The 21,624-nt window shown below is 36.7% G+C and overlaps 1 protein-coding gene across 2 annotated transcripts in view; it reads left to right on the plus strand.

Moving 5' to 3' along the window:
• Window positions 1-21,624, plus strand: part of PIAS1 (protein inhibitor of activated STAT 1) — a 128,012-nt gene that overhangs the window by 67,322 nt on the left and 39,066 nt on the right. For both annotated transcript variants that reach the window (XM_027553054.1, XM_027553053.1), the window contains exons 3-6: window positions 10,875-10,959; window positions 11,219-11,266; window positions 15,144-15,234; window positions 15,888-16,022. In XM_027553054.1, the coding sequence (XP_027408855.1) occupies window positions 10,875-10,959; window positions 11,219-11,266; window positions 15,144-15,234; window positions 15,888-16,022 (359 nt within the window). The remainder of the gene's footprint in view (window positions 1-10,874; window positions 10,960-11,218; window positions 11,267-15,143; window positions 15,235-15,887; window positions 16,023-21,624) is intronic.

Below are 21,624 nucleotides of genomic sequence, written 5' to 3' on the forward strand. Positions count from 1 at the left end.
TACTTTACTGTATAGAATACAGTAGTACGTATCTTTATATCAAGCCCAGGATGTCCAGAAGCAAGTGTAAAAGCAGTGGTGATGTAGCTGTTACTGCTCGGAAGTACCAAGTGATAACAAGGGAAACAAAAATGAAAATAATTGAGAGTGCAATGAGGTGAAAAGATGGTAGATGTCGCTTGTTCCTATAACATGAATCATTCAAGCATAGGCCCAATTCTGAAGAACATGGAGAAGATCATGGAACATGTGAAGTCTGCTGTGCTGGTGATAGTTGACAATAATATTGAAGAAGCGTGGAAAAGCAATGGAGGAGAGAGAGAAACCTCTCAGTGTGTGAATGCAAGATCAGCCTCAGCACTGAGTTCCAGCTCAGCTTAATGCTGACTTAATGAAAGCTCAAAGTCTCTATGAAGACTTGAAGTAAAAACATGGTGAGAAATCAGAGGGTGCATCTCTTAATGCCATCCATGGCTGGGAAAGACAGGGAACCCTGGTGTGCTGCAGTCCATGGGGTTGCAAAGATTCAGACACGACTTACCAACTGAACAACATGGCTGATTTCACCAGTTCAAGGCTAGAGCCAGCCTTCACAACGTAAAAGTAAGTGGCGAGGCAGCCATTGCAGATACAGTAGCTGCCTGGGAATTTCCTGAAATTCTAAAAGCTATTATTGATGAAGGCGAGTATTTACCTGAGCAGGTCTTTTTATGTGGATGAGACAGGACTATACTGGAAGAGGATCCAGACCAAAGTTACATCAGTAAGTAGGAAAAGTTGATGCCATGCTATACAGCAGCAATGCTAAGTCGCTTCAGTCGTGTCTGACTCTGTGCGACCCCATAGACGGCAGCCCACCAGGCTCCGCTGTCCCTGGGATTCTCCAGGCAAGAACACTGGAGTGGGTTGCCATTAGGCTAATTCTTGTTTGGTGGCAGTGGTTCCAGCTATGTGAAGCTGAAGCCTTTCTTAGTTTATTGTTCAGAGAACCCAGGAACCCTTAAAAACATAGCCAAGGACTCTCTTGCTGTTGTATGAAAGAGTAACCCCAAAGCCTGGGTGCACAGGCCATTTTCCAGGACTGGTTTTTCTACCACTTTATCCTGGAGGTAGAGAAATATTGCCTGCAGAAGGATGTCCCATTCAGAATTCTTTTGCTGTTCAACAGTGCTCCAGGCCCTGTTCATGGACGACTTTCATGCCAACGTCAAAGTAGTGCATCTGCCACCAGATACTACGTCTTTGAGCATGGACCAGGGACTTAGAGCGACCATTGTGTCACACTTTTCGTCAGGCAGTAAAGGCGAGTGATGAATCAGGAACAGTCTCGCAACAATTTTGGAAGGACTGTAACATCTACAAGGCCTTAAATACCATTTACTTTGCTCGGCCTGAGGTTTCAGCTGTCATCATGAATGGAGTTTGGAAGAACCTTTTCCCACAGTTTGTTCATGATTTTCATGGATTTGAGAAGGTGGACGCAGAGTTCAAAGAGGTTGTCAGCAACTTAGTGACCCTCAGGGATAAGCTGGAGCTAGCTGCATTCCTTTTGTGTGGTCTGTGAAGTTTCTCTGCCATTTCTCTTCAGTCAGCCTGTGATCTGACAGATTTCTACAAATAGCCAATAACCCTCTCACCCTGCCCCCTCCTAAGGTGTGTAAAGTGTGTACACCTCTTTAAGTCTTGTAATAGATGGCAGGTCACAGTCCCTACAGCTGTAGTAGGGCGGAGGAATAGGGGATGATTGCTAGGTCTCTCACATAGCCCTCTCAACATATTCAACAGACTCTTCATCAAGCATTTCTCCTGGTTGCTGTGAAGTGTCTGATCAGGTTTAAAGTTCTGAAATCATTCATTCTGATCTTTTTAAGAAATTTCTCCAGCTTAATGGTTGTTTTGGAGGAGGGAATAACTCCTGAAGCTTCCTGCTCTACCATTTTCTCTGTTGTTACTTATGATCTACTTTGTGTTAATTTTTACATATGGTGTACTGTATGATTCAAAGCACTTTTCCCCCCACTGCATATGGTTATCCAGTTGTTCTGGCACCATTCATTGAAAAGACTATTCTTTTTCAACTAAGTTGCCTTTGTGCCTTTGTCAAAAATCAGTTGTTCACATATATGTGGGTATATTTCAAGATTCTCTACTCTGCTCCATAGATCTATTTTTTTTTTTATCTTGACAGCAGCATCACAGTGTCTTTGTTACTGTACCTTTATGGTAAGTTTTGAAATCAAGTAGTGTTAGCCCTCTGCTGCTGCTGCTAAGTCGCTTCAGTCGTGTCCAACTCTGTGCGACCCCATAGACGGCAGCCCACTAGGCTCCGCTGTCCCTGGGATTCTCCAGGCAAGAACACTGGAGTGGGTTGCCATTTCCTTCTTCAGTGCATCAAAGTGAAAAGAGAAAGTAAAGTCTCCCAGTCATGTCCGACTCTTAGCGACCCCATGGACTGCAGCCTACCAGGCTCCTCTGTCCATGGGATTTTCCAGGCAAGAGTACTGGAGTGGGCTGCCATTGCCTTCTCCGCTTAGCTCTCTAGTTTTGTTCTTTTTCAGAGTTGTTTTAATTTCTTCTAGGTACTTTGCATTTCCATGTGAAGTTTAGAAGCACCTTGTCAATTTCTTTAAAAGGAAAAAAACAGCAAAAACTAGCTAGGATTTTGATTAGATTACATTGAATCTGTAGATCAGTTTGAAACAACTGATATCTTAGCAGCATTGAGTCTTCTGATCCATAAACACTGTCTCTTCATTTATTTTGGTCCTTAATTTTTCTGAGCATTATTTAGCATTTTTCACTGCACAGGTCTAGTGCCTCTTTTGTTGGATTTATCCCTAAATATTTCATTTTGAGGGGATGCTACTGTAAATGTGTTTTTAAAATTTCAATTTCTTACTGTTTGCTGCTAATTTACAGAAATAACACAGATTTTATATTTTATTGTTACCTTACTGAACTCACTTATTCTAATACCTTTCTATGAGATTTTCTACATAGATCATCATATTGTCTGTGGATAGATGATTTTAGTTACTTTCCAATCCTGATGTTTTTTATTTCTTTTTCTTGCTTTATTGCACTGATAAGAATTGCCAGTACATTGTTGAATAGAAATGATAAATGGATATCATTGCCTTGTTTCTAATTCTTTAGTCTTTCATCTTTAAGTATAATGTTGACTATAGATTTTTCATAGAAATCATTTATTGGGATGAGAAAGTTCACATTTATACCTGCTTTGCTGAGAGCTTTTTTTAAAAATCAAGAATGTTGAATTTTTGTCAGATGCTTTTTCTAGATCTATTGAAATGATAATATGTTATTTCTTCCTTAGTTTGTTAACCTAGTGACTTGAATGTTGAACCAACCCTGCATTCTTGGGATACGTCTCTGTTGGTTATGATATATTACCCTTTTTAAAATATAGTCATATAGTATAGTCATTTTTTATAGTCATATAGTCATTTTTTTTAACTTTAATATAATTGGATTGGATTTGCTAAAGTTGTGTCAAGAATGTTTGTATTTATGTTCATGAGAAGTAACAATGGTAGTTTTCTTTCAATGTATTTGTCTTGTTTTGGTACTGTAGTACTACTCTCTTCATGGAATGAGTTGAGAAATATTCTCTTTTTAATTTAGGGGCAAGAGTTTTAAAGTTGTCAGTTCAAGTCTGAAAGGTGTTCATGATATTCTTTTATATGCTTTTATTATCTATAGACTCTGTAGTGATGTCACTTCATGTTTCTTATTCTTATTTGTGTCTTCTTTTCCTTAGTAGTATTGCTAGAGGTTTATCAGTTTTATTGATCTTCAAAAGAAACTAGCTTCTGGTGTTGATTTTTCTTTTCTTTTTTTTGTTACAGAATGTTCTGTTATATGAATGCTTAGTCATTCTCCTATTGATTGATAGTTTGTGTAAGAATAATCTTAACGGAAACTCTGTGACTAATTTTTATGATAAAAATGCATTCTTGTGTGCTCAGTTGTGTCTGACTCTTAGTGACCCCATGGACTGTAGCCCACCAGGTTTCTCTGTCCTTGGGATTTTCCCAGTAATAATACTGGAGTGGGTTGCTATTCCTCCTCCAGGGGATCTTATTGACCCAGGGACTGAACCTGTATCTCCTGCATTGGCAGGCAGATTCTCTACCACTGAGCCACCTGGGAATCCCATGATAAAAATGGTAAAACCTTAAGGATATGAATAAATGGACACAGGTACAGTACTCCAGCATAGAAAGATTAAAGATATAAAGATATCAGCTCTTAAAATAAGTCATGGGTATAATTTTACTCAAAATACCATTGAACTTTGAGAATCATGACAAAAGGATTCAGAAGTTCATCTTGATAAAACATTTGAGTTGATGTTAAAGTTCTGAAAAAAGAATAAATGGAGAGAAACCTAATAGAAGACATCAAAATATAGTGAAACTATAACAGTTTAAAAAATAGGGTGCCAGCACCAGGATAAAGAAGACCAATGAGAAAATAGCCTGGAAATGGAACATGTTGGATATAAGGATTTAATATGATAAAGGAAGCACACATATCCATAAGGAAGAAAGATTATTTAATAAATAGTATAACTAAGCAAATTGGAGAAATAAAAATTTATATTTTAAAAAAAATCACATATTAAAATATGTTCCAGATGGATTTATAATTACATGGAAACAACAAGCCAAAGAAATGAATTGTGTACTGAATGAACCTAAGGAGGGAAACAATACAAATTAACAAAGGAAGTGATTGACAGATAAGACTACATAAAACTTAACTTTGAATTATCCAATAATATTGCCAAAATGAAAAAATGTAACAGACCAGGGGAAGTATTTTCAGCAAATTTCCAAGGTTAATATTTTTTTTTTATGTATGAAACTCTATGCAAATGTAAAAATGGGCATAGGACAAGATTGGGCAATTAACTAAATAGGAAGTTGAAAACAGGAAAGAAAATTTCGATACAATTTAAACTACTAAGGAGTTACACAGACCTACCCATTAAATTAACAGCAACTCCCAGGCAGGCCAGAGTAAAATGCAATAAGTAGATGCACAAATTGGTAATGGTTTTATATATATATATATATATATATATATATATAGTGTTACAAGTGTTTGAAAACCACTTTTGTGATAAAATTCATTTTAAAAGATCTCAATACTTTTTGACCCAGAAAACCCACATCTGGGAATTGATCCAAGGAAAATAATTACTACACCCCACTTTCCAAAAAGCAAACATATAAATCCTGTATACAGAGTTGTTTTCAAATAATGAAAACTTAGAAAACCTAAATGGCTAATCAAAGGAGTAATTACAATTTTCATATATCCCATAGATAGAATACAATGCAATAATTAAATATGGTAATAGAGATTATAATTGAAAATGTGATAAGAGTAATTTTTTTAAAGCAAGCTTTCAAATTATGTGGATAATTGGTAAGAAATATGTAGAAATGACAAGCAGTTATGATGAGGGTATAGTGGGACACTCTTTTCCTGTTTTCTGTGATCAAATATAATGCTGCTGCTGCTGCTAAGTCTCTTCAGTAGTGTCTGACTCTGTGCGACCCCATAAACGGCAGCGCACCAGGCTCGCCCGTCCCTGGGATTCTCCAGGCAAGCAAATATAATGCTGCTGCTGCTGCTGCTGCTAAGTCGCTTCAGTCGTGTCCGACTCTGTGCGACCCCATAAACGGCAGCCCACCAGGCTCCCCCGTCCCCGGGATTCTCCAGGCAAGCAAATATAATGCTAGTCTGTACTTAATAGAAGTACAACACTTAGATCAGGGAAGCTAATAGTCCTATGTTATGAGAAGAGCATGGGCTTTGGAAATGTGTAGATCTGAGTTCTAATTTGGGTTCTTCTTACCTAGTATGAGGCCTTGATAGTTACATAACTACTTAGAACCTCAATTTCTAAATCTGAGGAAATATTTGTTTATGGTTGTTGTGTGGATTAATAATAGTATATTGCAGTTGTTGATAGAAATATTGTTCTTGTCATGTGACATCTGGAATAATGTCAGTCAGCTTAAAAGCAATCATAAATTTCAATGGCAAACAATGAAGAGTTATTTTTCACTTAGGCTACTTATTATCTGTGAATTGATTGTGGCTCTGCTCTAGTTCTCTCCACTTTAGAATCAAGGTAGACTAGAAGGAAAGATGTTGAAACCCAAGGACAGGTCTTAAAGGTCTGCTCTGAAGTGGTACATTTCCAGTCATATTTCATTGACCAAGGCAACAGTGACACTGTCATAATCCTCCTTTGGGGAATGGGTCAGCACAGAGGGGCAGCAAATATTTGGGAAAAATAATATATGCTATGACAAAGAGTGTGTTCAGTGCTGTTACTTTCAAAGTGTGATAGTCTGGTGTATGTCTGGAGGAGAAAGATCAGAATGGTGAGTAATTCTGAAATCCTGTCTGAAATGCAGTGGAAATAGTCAATGGAGAGAGTGGGGCACATTAATGCTGTCTAAAATATTTGAAGAGTGGCTATAACGGGCTATACTACATGACATCAATGGGTAGGAGTTAGAGCATTATGTTTTGATTCAGTGTAAGGTCATAAGGCACCCCACTCCGGTGCTCTTGCCTGGAGAATCCCATGGATGGAGGAGCCCGGTGGGCTGCAGTCCTTGGGGTCGCTGGGAGCCGGACACGGCTGAGCGACTTCACTTTCACTTTTCACTTTCATGCATTGGAGAAGGAAATGGCAACCCACTCCAGTGTTCTTGCCTGGAGAATCCCAGGGACGGGGGAGCCTGGTGGGCTGCCGTCTATGGGGTCACACAGAGTTGGACACGACTGAAGTGACTTAGCAGCAGCAGCAAGGTCATAAGGAGAAAGGGAGACAGAAAAGGAAATTCATGCTTTTAAAATATCTTACCTCATTTATATTTAAATAATCCTATGAGGGTTTTTGTGTTTGTGTATGTTAAGTATTGGGGAAAACAGTACCTAAGGTCACATGGCAAATAAGTGGTAAAACCTGTTTCAAATCCACGTCTGTGTGATCTCATCTCTCTCCCACTATACTTGCTACTCTGTTGGGCTGCAAGCTTTCTTACAATTACACTGTACATCACTAGTCATCTTCTGTCTGACAAGGTAATGACTACTCTTCCTTCATCTCTAAAATGTTTCAAAGCATATAAATGGAAGAATTGAAAGGAATGTTGAATTCCTGAATTTGAATTTAGATCAGTGGTCTGCAAGCTCATTTGATCATTTGTACCCTTTCAGAAAAATAATTTAGCATGTGCCATACAAGATTTGACATAAAATTTTAGGTATTTTTGTGAATTAGATTTTATGGAAAATCTAAGCATCTCTTAGATGCTTATCCTCAACATTGGAGGTCATTGTTTTGGATGATTTGTAAGGCTTACTTTTCAGTATAAGATTCCATGCTTCTGTTTGGCCTGAATTTTTCTGAAAGGAATAATGATAGCTTAATTAACTTTTAGAAAAAATTTTAAATGGTCTGTTACCTGAGACCAAAACTAAATTCACTGGCATTCATAACAAAATTAAACCTGAAAATCAAATAGTATGAAATAATGGTTTTCCAGGTAACCAGTAATAATCCTGTGAACAGTCCAGTCTACAATTAATATATATAAAAGAGGATATAAAGGGGTTACTATTAAGTAATAAATCTGATTTCTACGTGTGGCTCAAAAAGCAACCTCGTTATTTTAGTTATATCTTTTCTAAGTCTGTGTGTGTATGTGTCCAAAACTTACTGTACTCATATATTCTAAAAGAATCTGAAATTTTGCCTAGAGAATAATATTATTTTTGATACTTGGAAACTTATTTTAGTACTGTTTTACAACAGAGCCAGAAATCTAAATCAGGCTAAGCCTACTGGACTAAAATTTTGAGAGAGACATATCCTAAGTCAGAAACAAAGAAGTTACTTTCATTGCCTGAAAGAGGAAACTGTTTGCTTTTCTACATTCTGGTCCTTGGTTATCTGCTTTTTGCCAAGTTGATATTTCATGATTAAGATAGCTTTCTGATTATCTTAACTGTTTCTTGGGGATAGAGTCTTTAAGAAAAAACTTTCCCAACATAGGCAAAACACTCCCTGACATAAATCACAGCAGGATCCTCTATGACCCACCTCTCAGAGTAATGGAAATAAAAGCAAAAATAAACAAATGGGACCTAATTAAACTTAAAAGCGTTTGCACAACAAAGGAAACTATAAGCAAGGTGAAAAGACAGCCTTCAGAATGGGAGAAAATAATAGCAAATGAAGCAACGGATAAAGAGTTAATCTCAAAAATATACAAGTAGCTCATGCAGCTCAACTCCAGAAAAATAAATGACCCAATCAAAAAATGGGCCAAAGAACTAAACAGACATTTCTCCAAAGAAGACATGTAAATGGCTAACAAACACATGAAAAGATGCTCAACATCACTCATTATCAGAGAAATGCAAATCAAAACCACAATGAGGTGCCATCTCACGCCGGTCAGAATGGCTGCTACCCAAAAGTCTACAAGCAATAAATGCTGGAGAGGGTGTGGTGAAAAGGGAACCCTCTTACACTGTTGGTGGGAATGCAAACTAGTACAGCCACTATGGAGAACAGTGTGGAGATTCCTTAAAAAACTGGAAACAGAACTGCTATACAACCCAGCAATGCCACTCCTGGGCATACACACTGAGGAAACCAGAATTGAAAGAGACACGTGTTCTGTTTCAGTGTTCATCGCAGCACTGTTTACAATAGCCAGGACATGGAAGCAACCTAGATGTCCATCGATGGATGAATGGATAAGAAAGGTATGGTACATATACGCAATGGAATATTAATCAGCTACTAAAAAGAATACATTTGAATCAGTTCTAATGAGGTGGATGAAACTGGAGCCTATTATACAGAGTGAAGTAAGTCAGAGAAACACCAATACCGTATACTAACACATATATATGGAATTTAGAAAGATGGTGATGATGACCCTATACACGCAACACCAAGAGACACAAATGTAAAGAACAAACTTCTGGACTCTGTGGGAGAAGGTGAGGGGGGTAATGATTTGAGAGAATAGCATTGAAACATGTATATTACCAAGTGTGAAATAGATCGCCAGTCCAGATTCAATGCATGAGACAGGGCGCTCAGGGCCGGTGCACTGGGATGACCCAGAGGGATGGGATGGGGAGGGAGGTGGGATAGGGGTTCAGGATGGAGGACAAATGTACACCCGTGGCTGATTCATGTCAATGTATGGCAAAAACCACTACAATATTTTAAAGTAATTAGCCTCTGATGAAAATAATTAAATTAATTTTTAAGAAGCTTTCCCAGATCACAGAAAGCAGAAATACAAATGTAGGCTTGGAAGAGATACTCCTGTCAGTTCAGTTCCGGTCAGTTCAGTTCAGTTCAATTCAGTCACTTAGTCATGTCCGACTCTTTGCGACCCCATGAATTGCAGCACGCCAGGCCTCCCTGTCCATCACCAACTCCCGGAGTTCACTCAGACTCACATCCATCGAGTCAGTGATGCCATCCAGCCATCTCATCCTTTGTCGTCGCCTTCTCCTCCTGCCCCCAATCCCTCCCAGCATCAGAGTCTTTTCCAATGAGTCAACTCTTTGCATGAGGTGGCCAAAGTACTGGAGTTTGAGCTTCAGCATCATTCCTTCCAAAGAACACCCAGGACCGATATCCTTTAGAATGGACTGGTTGGATCTCCTTGCAGTCCAAGGGACTCTCAAGAGTCTTCTCCAACACCACAGTTCAAAAGCATCAATTCTTCGGCACTCAGCTTTCTTCACAGTCCAACTCTCACATCCATACATGACCACTGGAAAAACCATAGCCTTGACTAGACGGACCTTTGTTGGCAAAGTAATGTCTCTGCTTTTGAATATGCTATGTAGGTTGGTCATTGACTTGAAATTGTAGATCCAACAGTACTCTTTTGGATTCCTTTCTCATTCATTTGTACAGCTTTTTTGGACATTTGTGCGTGGTAGTTTTGGAGGAAGTGTTGCTTGCAGGTAAGAAATGGCCAACTTCAGCTACTTTTTCTGCACCAGTTTAAGTGGCCCGCAGGCTGGGAGTTCTTTGGTATTAAAAGTGATCCATTTGTTCTAGAAAATTATCCTGGAAAAGGACGGTTTAAATAATTTAATTTGCTATTCCTTCATTTTCAGTCTTTACTTCATTCAACGATCATTTAGTGCTTCTTTGTGCAGAAATATAGCAAACAAGAAAGATATTTACCACTGATATCAAAATATATTCTTTTCTTTCCCCACCTCTCCTTTCTTCCTCTTCTCTCTATTCTCTTCTTTCCCTTCTTCGTGTAACTCCTTTCCTTTTTTGAGATAGTAACCACAGGCGAATTTTGAGGTCTGTTCATCTAAGGATAGGACAAATTATATATGTTATTTATTTTATAAAAATTTCGTGGTATAGTTAGGTGGGGGGTGATAAAATTCTTAATTTGCCTTCAAGTCCAACTGTCATCTTACCTGGGCAGATCTCAAGGTGTATGTATACGTTTGTTACTTAGCTCAAAAATAATATGTTTGTTACTTAGCTCATTTATATCTTTAAATGGCTTTGTATTATTTTAAATAAAATTAATATCAGCGTGTTTTTATACATGTCCTTTTTAGATGCAGACATCTATGATTAGACATGTAGCACGTGTCTTAATTTTCAAATGCCATAATTGACTTGTTATCTAAACGCTAGCATTCATCCTGGTTAATTAAAGGCATGTGAATGGTTGAAGTTTTTTGTTTTGTTTGCTATTGTGTACTATATTGAGAATTTGAAGGTAATTAAAAAATACAATTCTTTTCTTCTTTAGCATCAGACAACAGTCAGCGCTTTCGAGAAACCTGTTTTGCATTTGCATTGACGCCACAACAAGTGCAGCAGATCAGTAGTTCCATGTAAGTTGTCTCTGAGTGTAACTTGCAGTTTGACCTTTGCATCCAGTTTTGTCTATAATAAGTGACTTTTTGAAACAGTATATTCAGGGGTGAGTATTATTGTCATGCAAGTATTAGTACTGAAAATATCATTAGAATGTTACTTACCATAAGAACTCTTACTATTTCTGATATACGTTCTGGAGTTAGCCGTGTCTTTGAATCAGCTTTCCTGTGGATGTCTTTAAAATAATTTTAGTTCTTACCATGTCTTTTCTAGGGATATTTCTGGGACCAAATGTGACTTCACAGTGCAGGTCCAGTTAAGGTAAAGTATGGACTACAGTATATATTCAAAGTTTAAAAATCAATGTTTCTTAAAGATTTCTAAAATCTTTCTAATTTTCAGTAAGTATTTTCTGTGTCCTATATTTAAACCATTAACTTTTAAATACTCTCTAATTTAGATTCTGTGTGAGACATCTTTTGATAAATTTGAAAAGCAAAATGAGAATTTTCCAACGTGGTACTGTCCCATATTCAGTTTCTTTTCTTAGCCCATTTCTTCTAAGAGTATCTAACACATCTTTTATGTTAATGTCTCTCATTGCTTACATAAACCATCTTATGCTGTTCTTTTTACTCAGTGACTATTGTAGTGTAGACTTAAGTGCCCCACACTGTTCTTGTTGCGATAGAGATAGAAGAGAAAGACAATTGTTTTCCTCCGGAAGCTATTTTCCATATAAAGTAAGAAGGATAAGTCAAACACATAGCCCAGTCTCAAAATCAAATACTAAGTTGTATGTACAGATTATAAACGTACTAAGAGATCAGAAAAGAGATTAAAGAACCAGCTCAGTTCTTCACAGAATAATGTGAAAACGTCTGATCTAGACTTAGAAGCAGTGTGATGAAAACTGAGAAAGCAGAGGAGAGGTAAGGTCTTGGTTTTGGAAGGCACTGACAAAGGTGTTTCTGTGTGAAGGCGCTTTATCCTCTGTCGGGCAGATGATGATAATGACTGACTGAAGGGCTAAAATTCAGCGCCTTCGTAAATAATTACATATTGCTGTGATATTTTTTACTTCCTGCCTCAATTTACATTTTGTTCATACTGCTATGTGACTTTGTCTTTTAAAACAGTGGTTTTCAGACTGTTGCTTGAAGCCACCATTTGGGGTCTACCCTCTGGCTATCATTCCACCTTCTCCCCCACCCCAACTCTCCTACCTGACACACACACATATACACACTCTGAACCAAAGTAGTGCTGCTTTGACCTGTTTTTACATGTTTGACTTCTGGGTTAGTTTTCGTTTGAGGAGACTATCCCAAGACTGAATTTGCAAACCATAGTTCTAGAACAGAAGATCCACCTGCTATCCTTAGCATTACCGTCCATACATTCTTTAAAGCAGCAGGAGGCATTGATCTCATTCCATAGGAAGGTTTTCTTTCTTTCTAAGATCAGTTCAGAGATTCTAAGGGAATCGTGATGGTTAAAAATGGCTTGTAAAGTGAAAGTTGCTCAGTCGTGTCCAACTCTTTGAGACCCCATGGACTGTAGCCTGCCAGGCTCCTCTGTCCATAGAATTCTCCAGGCAAGGATACTGGAGTGGGTAGCCATTCCCTTCTCCAGGGGATCTTTCCAATCCAGGGATCAAACCCAGGTGTCCTGCATTGCAGGCAGAATCTTTACTGTCTGAACGACCAGGGAAGCACAAGAATACTGGAGGGGCTTAGCTATTTTAAATTCAGATTATATCCGAAACTTAATGGGAAAAGAACCATTTTGTACTATATTTTGTATATATTTTGTATTATATTTTGTATATATTTGGGAATTATTAGGTGGTTCTTTGTGTTTTGCTAAATTGTTTATATTAAATATGTTGTATATATTTAATATATACATATTTAATATATATAATTATGTTTAATATATACAATTGTGTTTTGCTAGATTGTTTATATTAAATATTGTATATATTTTGTTTATATTTGGGAATTATTAGATGATTATTTGTGTTTTGCTAAACTGTTTTCATCCCCACATTGCCCATCCCCCACAGCAATCCCAGGTTATTAAGTTTGGAGCATATACCATCTACTATCCTAATTATAAGTCTTTATCTAAAACATGAAAAACAGTTTGGTCAGAATTAAGATCAGTATTTTCTCTATTAGATTCCTAATCTGTTTTCATTTATCTGTTTCCCCTCTCCACCCCCATAAACATCTGTATAGAAACTTTGTGCTATTGTTCCTTTTTTAAAAAAACCTTTGGTTTGTAAGAATGATTTATTAGATGTTCACTTTTTACTTAGTTGAATAGGAGTCAGCTTGTCACATGAATTCTGTTTTTCGGCAGCTTCAGGCAGCCAGGTCCATGTTTCTAATCTCCCACGACACTGGCATAATTGGTTTGAAACTAGAGCATCCTCTTACTTTTGCTAAGTAGAGAACTGGCCTATCATAGAAGGTTCTGCTGGGGCTAGAGATGATCTTGTGGGTGTTGATATCTGTGTGCTAAGTATATTTTGAGAAAATCTTCGCAAGTTAGTAATTCTAAACCTTTCTATGACTCTAACCTCTTTGAGAATGTAATGGAAACTATAGATTGTCCCTGCTTAAAGATGACCATATATGTACCCATAAAATTTTACATAGAAAATTGTCCCATTTGTGGACCTTCCCTCACACAGATTCCGTTGCAGGCAGATCAGGATATTGAGAGAAGATACTTGTGCTTCTTGTTTAAAAACTTGTGTAAAAACAATGAATATTTCACAGAATTCAGAGATAGCATACTTAACATATAAACCAAAAAGTTCTGGGAACATTCTGTAAAGGTGGAGTGAACCTTAGCTCTATATTGGGAACAAGGAAGTAATTGAGAATCGTTGTCTTAAATAGCAGATTAATTTATGTCTCAATCTATGTAAGAATGAATAGAGTAAGGAACTTCCCTGGTGGTCCTGGGGCTAAGCCTTTGTGCTCCCAATGCAGAGGGCCCAGTTCATACCTGGTCAGGGAACTAGGTCCCACATACCACAACTAAGACCTGGTGCAGCCAAATTGAAAAAAAATAGAATGAAAAGATTGAGAGTGTACAAATTATGTAGCTGTCTTGGTTTTTCCTGAAAGATTGCACATTTAATTTAGAAATAAATGTTTTTGTGAGTTTCTAAATAGTATTCTAAGCACGTGGATATAATACAAATATTATTATTATTCAACATCTTCAGTTTTCAGAAACTAATGGAATACTTGAACTTGGTGGACAAAACTTGATCCTGGAGCTTGACTTTTAGCATTTTTCAGTATATTCTGCTGAGAACCAAAAAAATGTTTTATAGACAAATACATTTGGGAAATACCATATATTATATTGGGCTTCCCAGGTGGCACAGTGGTAAAGAATCTGCCTGCCAGTGCAGGAGATGCAGCTTCAACCTCTGGATTGGGAAGATCCCCTGGAGGAGAAAATGGCAACCCACTCCAGTATTCTTGCCTGGAGAATCCCATGGACAGAGGAGCCTGGCGGGCTACCATCCATAGGGTTGCAAAGAGTCAGACGCAACTGAGCGCACACACATATATTTTCTTCTTGAAAAGCTACAGTCCTTATTAGCTTTGAGATGTTCTGTATAGAGAAAACTTAATTGTTTTCATTGAAGAATGATTGCTTTTACTGAATTTCATTGTTTTCTGCCAAATATCAACATGAATCATCCATAGGCATATACATGTCCCCTCCCTCCTGAGCCCCCTCCCCACCCCTCCCCTCTAGGTTGTTACAGAGCCCTGATTTGAGTTCCCTGAGTCATACAGCAAATTCCCATTGGCTATCTGTTTTACATATGGTAATATAAGGTTCCATGTTACTCTCCAAAATTTCTTAAATGTATTCAACCCCAGAGCACTCCCCCCTCAACCCCCCTGCCCCCGCCAGCATGCTTGAACAAATGACTGGAGATGTTATGAGGACAACTACAGGTTGGTAGTTGTGACTACTGAAACTCTACATTGACAAATTTATTTATTTTGATCCTATTTAAATGCATTTATTCATAATATGAAATGTCTAGTTTTAATAGTTGTTGCTGTTAAGTTTGACCATCTTTTAGATTAGTTATGAAACAAATATCAATGAGATCATCTTTTAATAAAGGAAATTAAAGTTGTTCTTTATTGTTTAGGTTTTGTTTATCAGAAACCAGTTGTCCACAAGAAGATCACTTCCCACCCAATCTTTGTGTGAAAGTGAATACAAAACCTTGCAGCCTTCCAGTAAGTCCTAAAAGCTATTTTTCCAGTGCGTTGCCAGCATAGCTAGCAAATAAGTCATCACAGCTGTTGTTAATCATAGTTTTTCATTAAGAAAACATCTTTATTTTGGATGTATATTCATGTGACTGACTAAAACACTTGTACCAACTATGTACAATTAACAGCTGTGACATTAGCTATGGAGACAGTCTAGGACTTGGAGTTGGGTGTGGTAGCTTTTAGTATTTTATTTAATTTTGGGATGAAGAGATAGTTTCATCAAAATCTCAGATGTATTCTTGTGTCTGAAACCTTGTGGTAGATGGGAGATTTGAAGACTGGTGTGCATTTAACAAAGGAGTGGGTGCTATTGTTGCTCACCTTTAAAATGGTCCTTATGTGTTTATCCAAGCTGTTTATGAATTCAACCTGATTCTTAAATTCTTACAGATTTTTAAGTTCTATCACCAATATTTTTCTCAGGCTTACTATAATGAGACTGTAGGGTACTTTAGAGAAACGTACAGAAAACTCTTACAAGTGTTTGCTTCTCCACTTTTAAATGAAATTACTCATATTTTCTAATATGTAGTTTGTAGGTTGTTTTTTTTTAAGGAATGGAAGTTGAAATGGTTGTGGAAGTAATAAATAGAAATGTTATATTTCGTCCTTAGGGTTATCTTCCACCTACTAAAAATGGTGTGGAACCAAAGCGACCCAGCCGACCAATTAATATCACCTCACTTGTCCGATTGTCTACAACTGTACCAAACACCATTGTTGTTTCTTGGACTGCAGAAATTGGAAGAGTGAGTAAATTTTTGTTTCTTCCAGAGTTTTGTTTTATAAGGAAGGGTTAATCTCCATGGCTACTTGTGCTTATCTATAAATAAAATGGGTATAAAATGAGTTGCCAAAGGATTTATTTTTGTCTCACAATGAATTTTCAACATGTTCCCATTTTAAAAATGGGATCTTGCAATATTCAGTGTTTTATAACTTGATAACTCTAAGTATTTTCATAAACATCTTCCTATGTCATTTCATGTTCATCTGCATGATTTTAAATGTCTACATCATATTCCAAACGAGTATCTATAGTGTAGCCTGTTCCCTATTGTTGAACATTATTTGATTCTTTACTTCAAAGAGCGTTTTGAAGACCGTCCTAATAGCTCTGACTTTGCACACACATAGTGCTTTCTTTAGAGTAAATTCCCTGAAGTGCAATTCCTGAATCAAAGACCATCAGAATTTAGAGAAATTTTGTGTTCACTGGCAGATTGCCTTACCAAAAGATGTAAGATTTATTCTCTGACTTTCAGGTTTTTTTAATATGCCTGTTGACTGATAACACTGAGTTTTATCTTCTTTGAAATCTCTACTAATTTTTATAGATAAATAGTGGTATTAGATTACTTTAATTAGTACTCCTTTTATTGTTAGTGAGATTGAACAAATTTGTGATTTTTCACATTTAAAACATATATAAATATCTGTTTCTCTATTGTTTTTCTTATTTTTATTGTTTACGAGTTCTTACATTACTGATTTAACCTTCTTTCACATGCTGCAAATGTTGGTTTCTAGTTTATTCCTTTTCATTTATGTGATTCCTTAATGTGTAGAAGATTTAAATTATTATGGACCCAAATTTTAACCAGTTTGTTTCTTTTTTTCTTTTAATTTCTTCTTTATCGAAGTATACTTAATTACAGTGTTGTGTTAATTACAGCTATACATCAAGGATATGTGACTCAGTTATATATAGATATATATATTTACATTCTTATTCATGCTCTTCTCCATTGCGGCTTATCACAGGTTATTGAATATAGTTCACTGTGCTGTACAGTAGGATCTTATTGTCTGTCCATTCTGTATATACTAGTTTGCATCTGTGAATCCCAAACTCCTGCTCCTACCCTCTCCCATCTCCCTTCCCCTTGGCAACCACCAGTTTATTTTCTATGTCCTTGATTCTGTTTGTTTCATAGATAAGTTGGTTTGTGTCATATTTTAGATTCCACATATAAATGATACCATATGGCAATTCTTTCTTTTTGACTTACTTCCCTTAGTATGATAATCTCTAGTTGCATAGTTTTATTTCTTTATAGTGTTTCCGCTCAGCCTCTGTTGAATTTAGTCTATCTTCCCTTCCCAATCTTACGTAAATATTTGTTTATATTTTTTCTTGACTTCTGAGACTTCTTGTTTTATCTTTACATATTTAATCCATTGTAAATTTACATGTGGTGTGAAATAAAAATTTAATTTTTTAAATAGCCAGTTCTAACACCATTAACTAGACAAATGCTAATTCTGAAGTAACCATTGTTATATATTTGATTTTTATTTATAGTGTGTGTGTTTTTTCACTTTTCTGTATTGTTTTTTAGCCTAGCATTCTTTTTCTGGCACAATTTTAGAATATTTTTGATTATTACAATTTTATATGAGTTTGTGTATATTCACGAGTTCATTTGAAATTTATAGAATGTATGCTATATTCCATGTACTATACTGAAAACTGGCGGTAACACAGTGAGAAAAAAAAGTCCTGACTTGGAGCCAGAATCCAGTTTACACACAAAAATGTGAACGGTGTCACAGGAAATACAAAGAAGAGGTGCATGATGATATTAGAGTATATTAGGGCACTTTGAACTAGAGAGAGGTCAGGCAGGGCTTCCCTGAGGATGTAATGACTGAGCTAAGAGTTGAGAGAAGGGTAGAAGGAATCAGTTTGGTGAAAGGTTCAGAGCAAACGATCTTCAGAGTAGCCCACTGGCAGGTGTGAGCCTCGTTCTTGTTTTTTTCTTTTCAGGCAAGACTTTATTGGGTCCCCTGCTGCAGCAAGGAGGAGCAAGAACAAACAACAGGTTCCCTTGTTTCCTGTCTCCCTGAGGGGAGATAAGTTTGTACCTTACGCAGGGTGAGGGTAGGGGTATAATTCAGGGGTTGGACATGTGCAGTTGGGGCAAATTCTGGACAAACGATACGAAAAGACTAAAAAAACCCCACTGCCACTTCTGAAGAACCAGGAACAAAAACAGGGTGTTGCGAGCAGAAGCAGGGTGCTGAGCATGCCCCCTGCACTCAACACCTCCAGTGGGGTGGGCAGAACACCTAAGCCACTCTTCTGGCCTGACCCCAGAGCCTAGTTTTTTTAAGAAACTGAAAAGGAGCAAGAATGGCTAGAGTTTGAGATGCCTTTAAGATACTCTGAATAGGTGGGCATATGGGCTCAGAAAAGAGCTTGGGCTAGAGAAGAAAAAAAAAAAGCATTATCTGCATATTGGTGATTATTGGAGCCATAAAAGCAGGCTGACTTTGTTCAGGGAAAATGTATCAGGTAAGAAGAAGAGAGTATTGAAGACTTATTCTTGAGGAACTATATAACATTTAATACAGGTAGAAGAGAATGAACCTGAAGAGGGCATGGGGAAATAGTACCAGAGATGTGACAGAATCGAGGGTGAATATGAGAAACCAAGGGAAGAATTTCAAAAAAGGAGGAGATGATAAACAGTATTGAACAGATGTTGAGAAATAAGTATTTTTTGAAGTCTAAAAAAATACCTTTTGGATTAAAAATAGAGCATAAGCTGCTCTGGCGGATAGTGGGAGAAGCCAGATTGTGACCAGGTGTAAGGGAGGCCATGGAGATCGTGAGTTGTAGAAGTGTGGATTTGGAGATAGTTACAGGTAAGCTGGAGGGAAATGTGAGATGACAGTTGTTTATTTGCTTTAATGGGAGAGTGTTAAACATGTATAAAGGATGATGGCAAGTATCATCTTGAGAGGAAGAAGTTAAATATACAAGAGGAAGAAAGAATAATCAATAGTAAATTTCACAGTAACTCATTGGAGCTAGGAGGGACAGCTTCTTTATTTAGTGGACTAAAAGAATGTGTGTGTGTGTGTGTGTGTGTGAGATTGTGAGTGTGTGTGTGTGTGTGTGTGTGTGTGTGTGTGTGTGTGAGATTGTTACTGGAGAGATGAGTTAAGCTCTAATCTGATGACTTCTGGGTATGTCTTTGAAATAGGAAGTGCTAGAGGCCACTGAGAATGAGAGAAGAAATCAGGGCCTTGAGAAGAGTGAAATGTTGGAAAAGTAATTACAGAGAATAAGACAATTTCCCTTACATTATTCCCCCAAATCTTTCTGGAAGTGAATGAGCTTGCTTAAAATTTGTGTGTTAACTTAGGATTAACTTATTTACGATATTCAGTGTCCTTATTTCAGGAGCTGTATGTTTCTCCATTTGTTTGAATCTTCTTTCATGTTCCTGTGTAATTTAATAGATTTCTTCTCATAAATCTTTCATATTTTTTGATTCTTATATAGTTTATTATTATTACTGCTTCTGTAAATAGTTCTTTTTCCATTGTATTTTCTAAACTTTTATTTTTTACTTATTTAAAAGTAAATATTTTTACTTATTTATTTATTTAGTTATTGTTGAATATTTACTATTCCTATGTTGGTTCTGATAACTTTTTAGTAGGTTCCTTAGTGTTTCCAGACCGGCAGTCTTGAGTCTGAGAAGTATCATTATATAAATAATGATAATCCTAATGCTTACACCATAATTTCTTCTTGTTCTGTTGTACTGTCTACAGCCTTCAGAACAATGTTAAATAATGTGAGCACTAGTAGACATACTTGACTTGTTCTTTATATTAATGAGAAGACGTGTCACAGCATTAAGTATTATAATGACTATTAATTCTTGATAGAACTTAATTGCATTAATAACATAATCCTGTGATCCTCTTTTTTTACTGGATATTTTTGAGAGAAATATCCAGTAAATTTTGATATTTTATCAAAATCCTTTTTGACATCTATCATGGTTATCTGTTTTCCTTTACCTAATCAGTATGTCACTATTAGGTTTCAGTCCTTTAAAATGTTTTTTGTCTGGTGTACCTTGGGCTCCTTGTTTTTCCTCCTTTTTAAGAGGGTATGGCAGATATTTTGGGTTTGTCTGTGTGTGTGAGAGTATAACCCTCCTGGGAAGTGTATAAACACCAGGGTGTTTACAGTGAACCATGAAAAAAGTCTGAAGCTGTGGGAGAGGGAAATATGGTTGCTGATAATATAGCACCAGAGGAGGGGGAGATATTCTTCCATGGGAAGTGTTCCACAGCTCAGAAAGAAAACAGTATAGTATCTTCAGTGATTTGAAGATCTCCCAGGTAAGATTTTTATGTAGACCCTGATCTAAAAGTTGGAGGTCTTTTTTGAGGTAAAACATTGAAAGAAAATTATTTTTTTTTAAGCTGCAAAAGTAACTTATTAGTTTGGTTTTTGATCACTAGTTTTACTCAGCTTATGAAGATACTCTAAATAGTACATGTAGGATCTCTTACTGTTTGGGGGATTAATTTCTATGTTATTAGTTTTTATAATATAGTGGACTATAGCCCACCAGGCTCTTCTATCCATGAAATTCTCTAGGCAAGAATACTGGAGTGGGTTGCCATTCCCTTCTCCAGGGGTTCTTCCTGACCCAGGGATCGAACCCTGGTCCTCCTGCATTACAGGAAGATTCTTATTGTCTGAGCAACTGAGGAAGCCCATAGTGATGGTAACCATCTTACAATATATTTTAACTCTTTGCAGTCAACATGTTGTACACTTTAAAACTTACGCAATGTTATATATCAATTAAAAAATTACAAAAGAAAAAGCTACTACAGTGCTTGAAGGAAATAAGTGAACTATATATTATAACTTCTTATCCTGCCTCAAAGTAATCACTGCATCTAGCATTTATTAAACTGTCATTGTATAGAAGTTTAAATACTTGTGTAAATACTGATACTTAATGTGTGTATCATATCTTAATAATGAAGAAAATGTCCTATGAACTCATTAGACAATTTGAAGACTCTTTGAAAGAGCATTTAACAAAAGCATTAGTATAGTGCAGTGTATTTCAGCAGTTGGAGTTAGATAGCACTTTGAAGGGGTAGCTGGAATAGTATGACACCATCCACCTAGAAGAGATACTATACCACTATGAAGGTGGTGTTTTGTGTTTTGTTTTGTTTTGTTTTGGAGTGGGGAGTTGCTACTGAATCTTTCATGTGATATAAAATTTAATTCCATATTATCAATATATGTGGTGTTTGTTAACAGCCGACCATCTCTTTGCTTTTTTGCTTGTTATGTGTTTCAAATAGAGTGAACATACAATTTCACTTGTACCTGTGGTTCCTACTTGATCTCTCCTTAAAAATCTATATAAAACCTTAGGTGATTCTGAATACTCAAGCTGTGAGTATTTGATTTCACAGTGTTAATTAGCATTTCTTCACTTTCTGTCATACTTGAAGCATTAATCAAATAATAAAGATGAATAGGATTTTTTTTCCTAAAAGAATCTTTTTAGTTTT

This window comes from Bos indicus x Bos taurus, chromosome 10 (genome assembly GCF_003369695.1).
Source record: "Bos indicus x Bos taurus breed Angus x Brahman F1 hybrid chromosome 10, Bos_hybrid_MaternalHap_v2.0, whole genome shotgun sequence".
Classification (NCBI taxonomy): domain Eukaryota; kingdom Metazoa; phylum Chordata; class Mammalia; order Artiodactyla; family Bovidae; genus Bos; species Bos indicus x Bos taurus.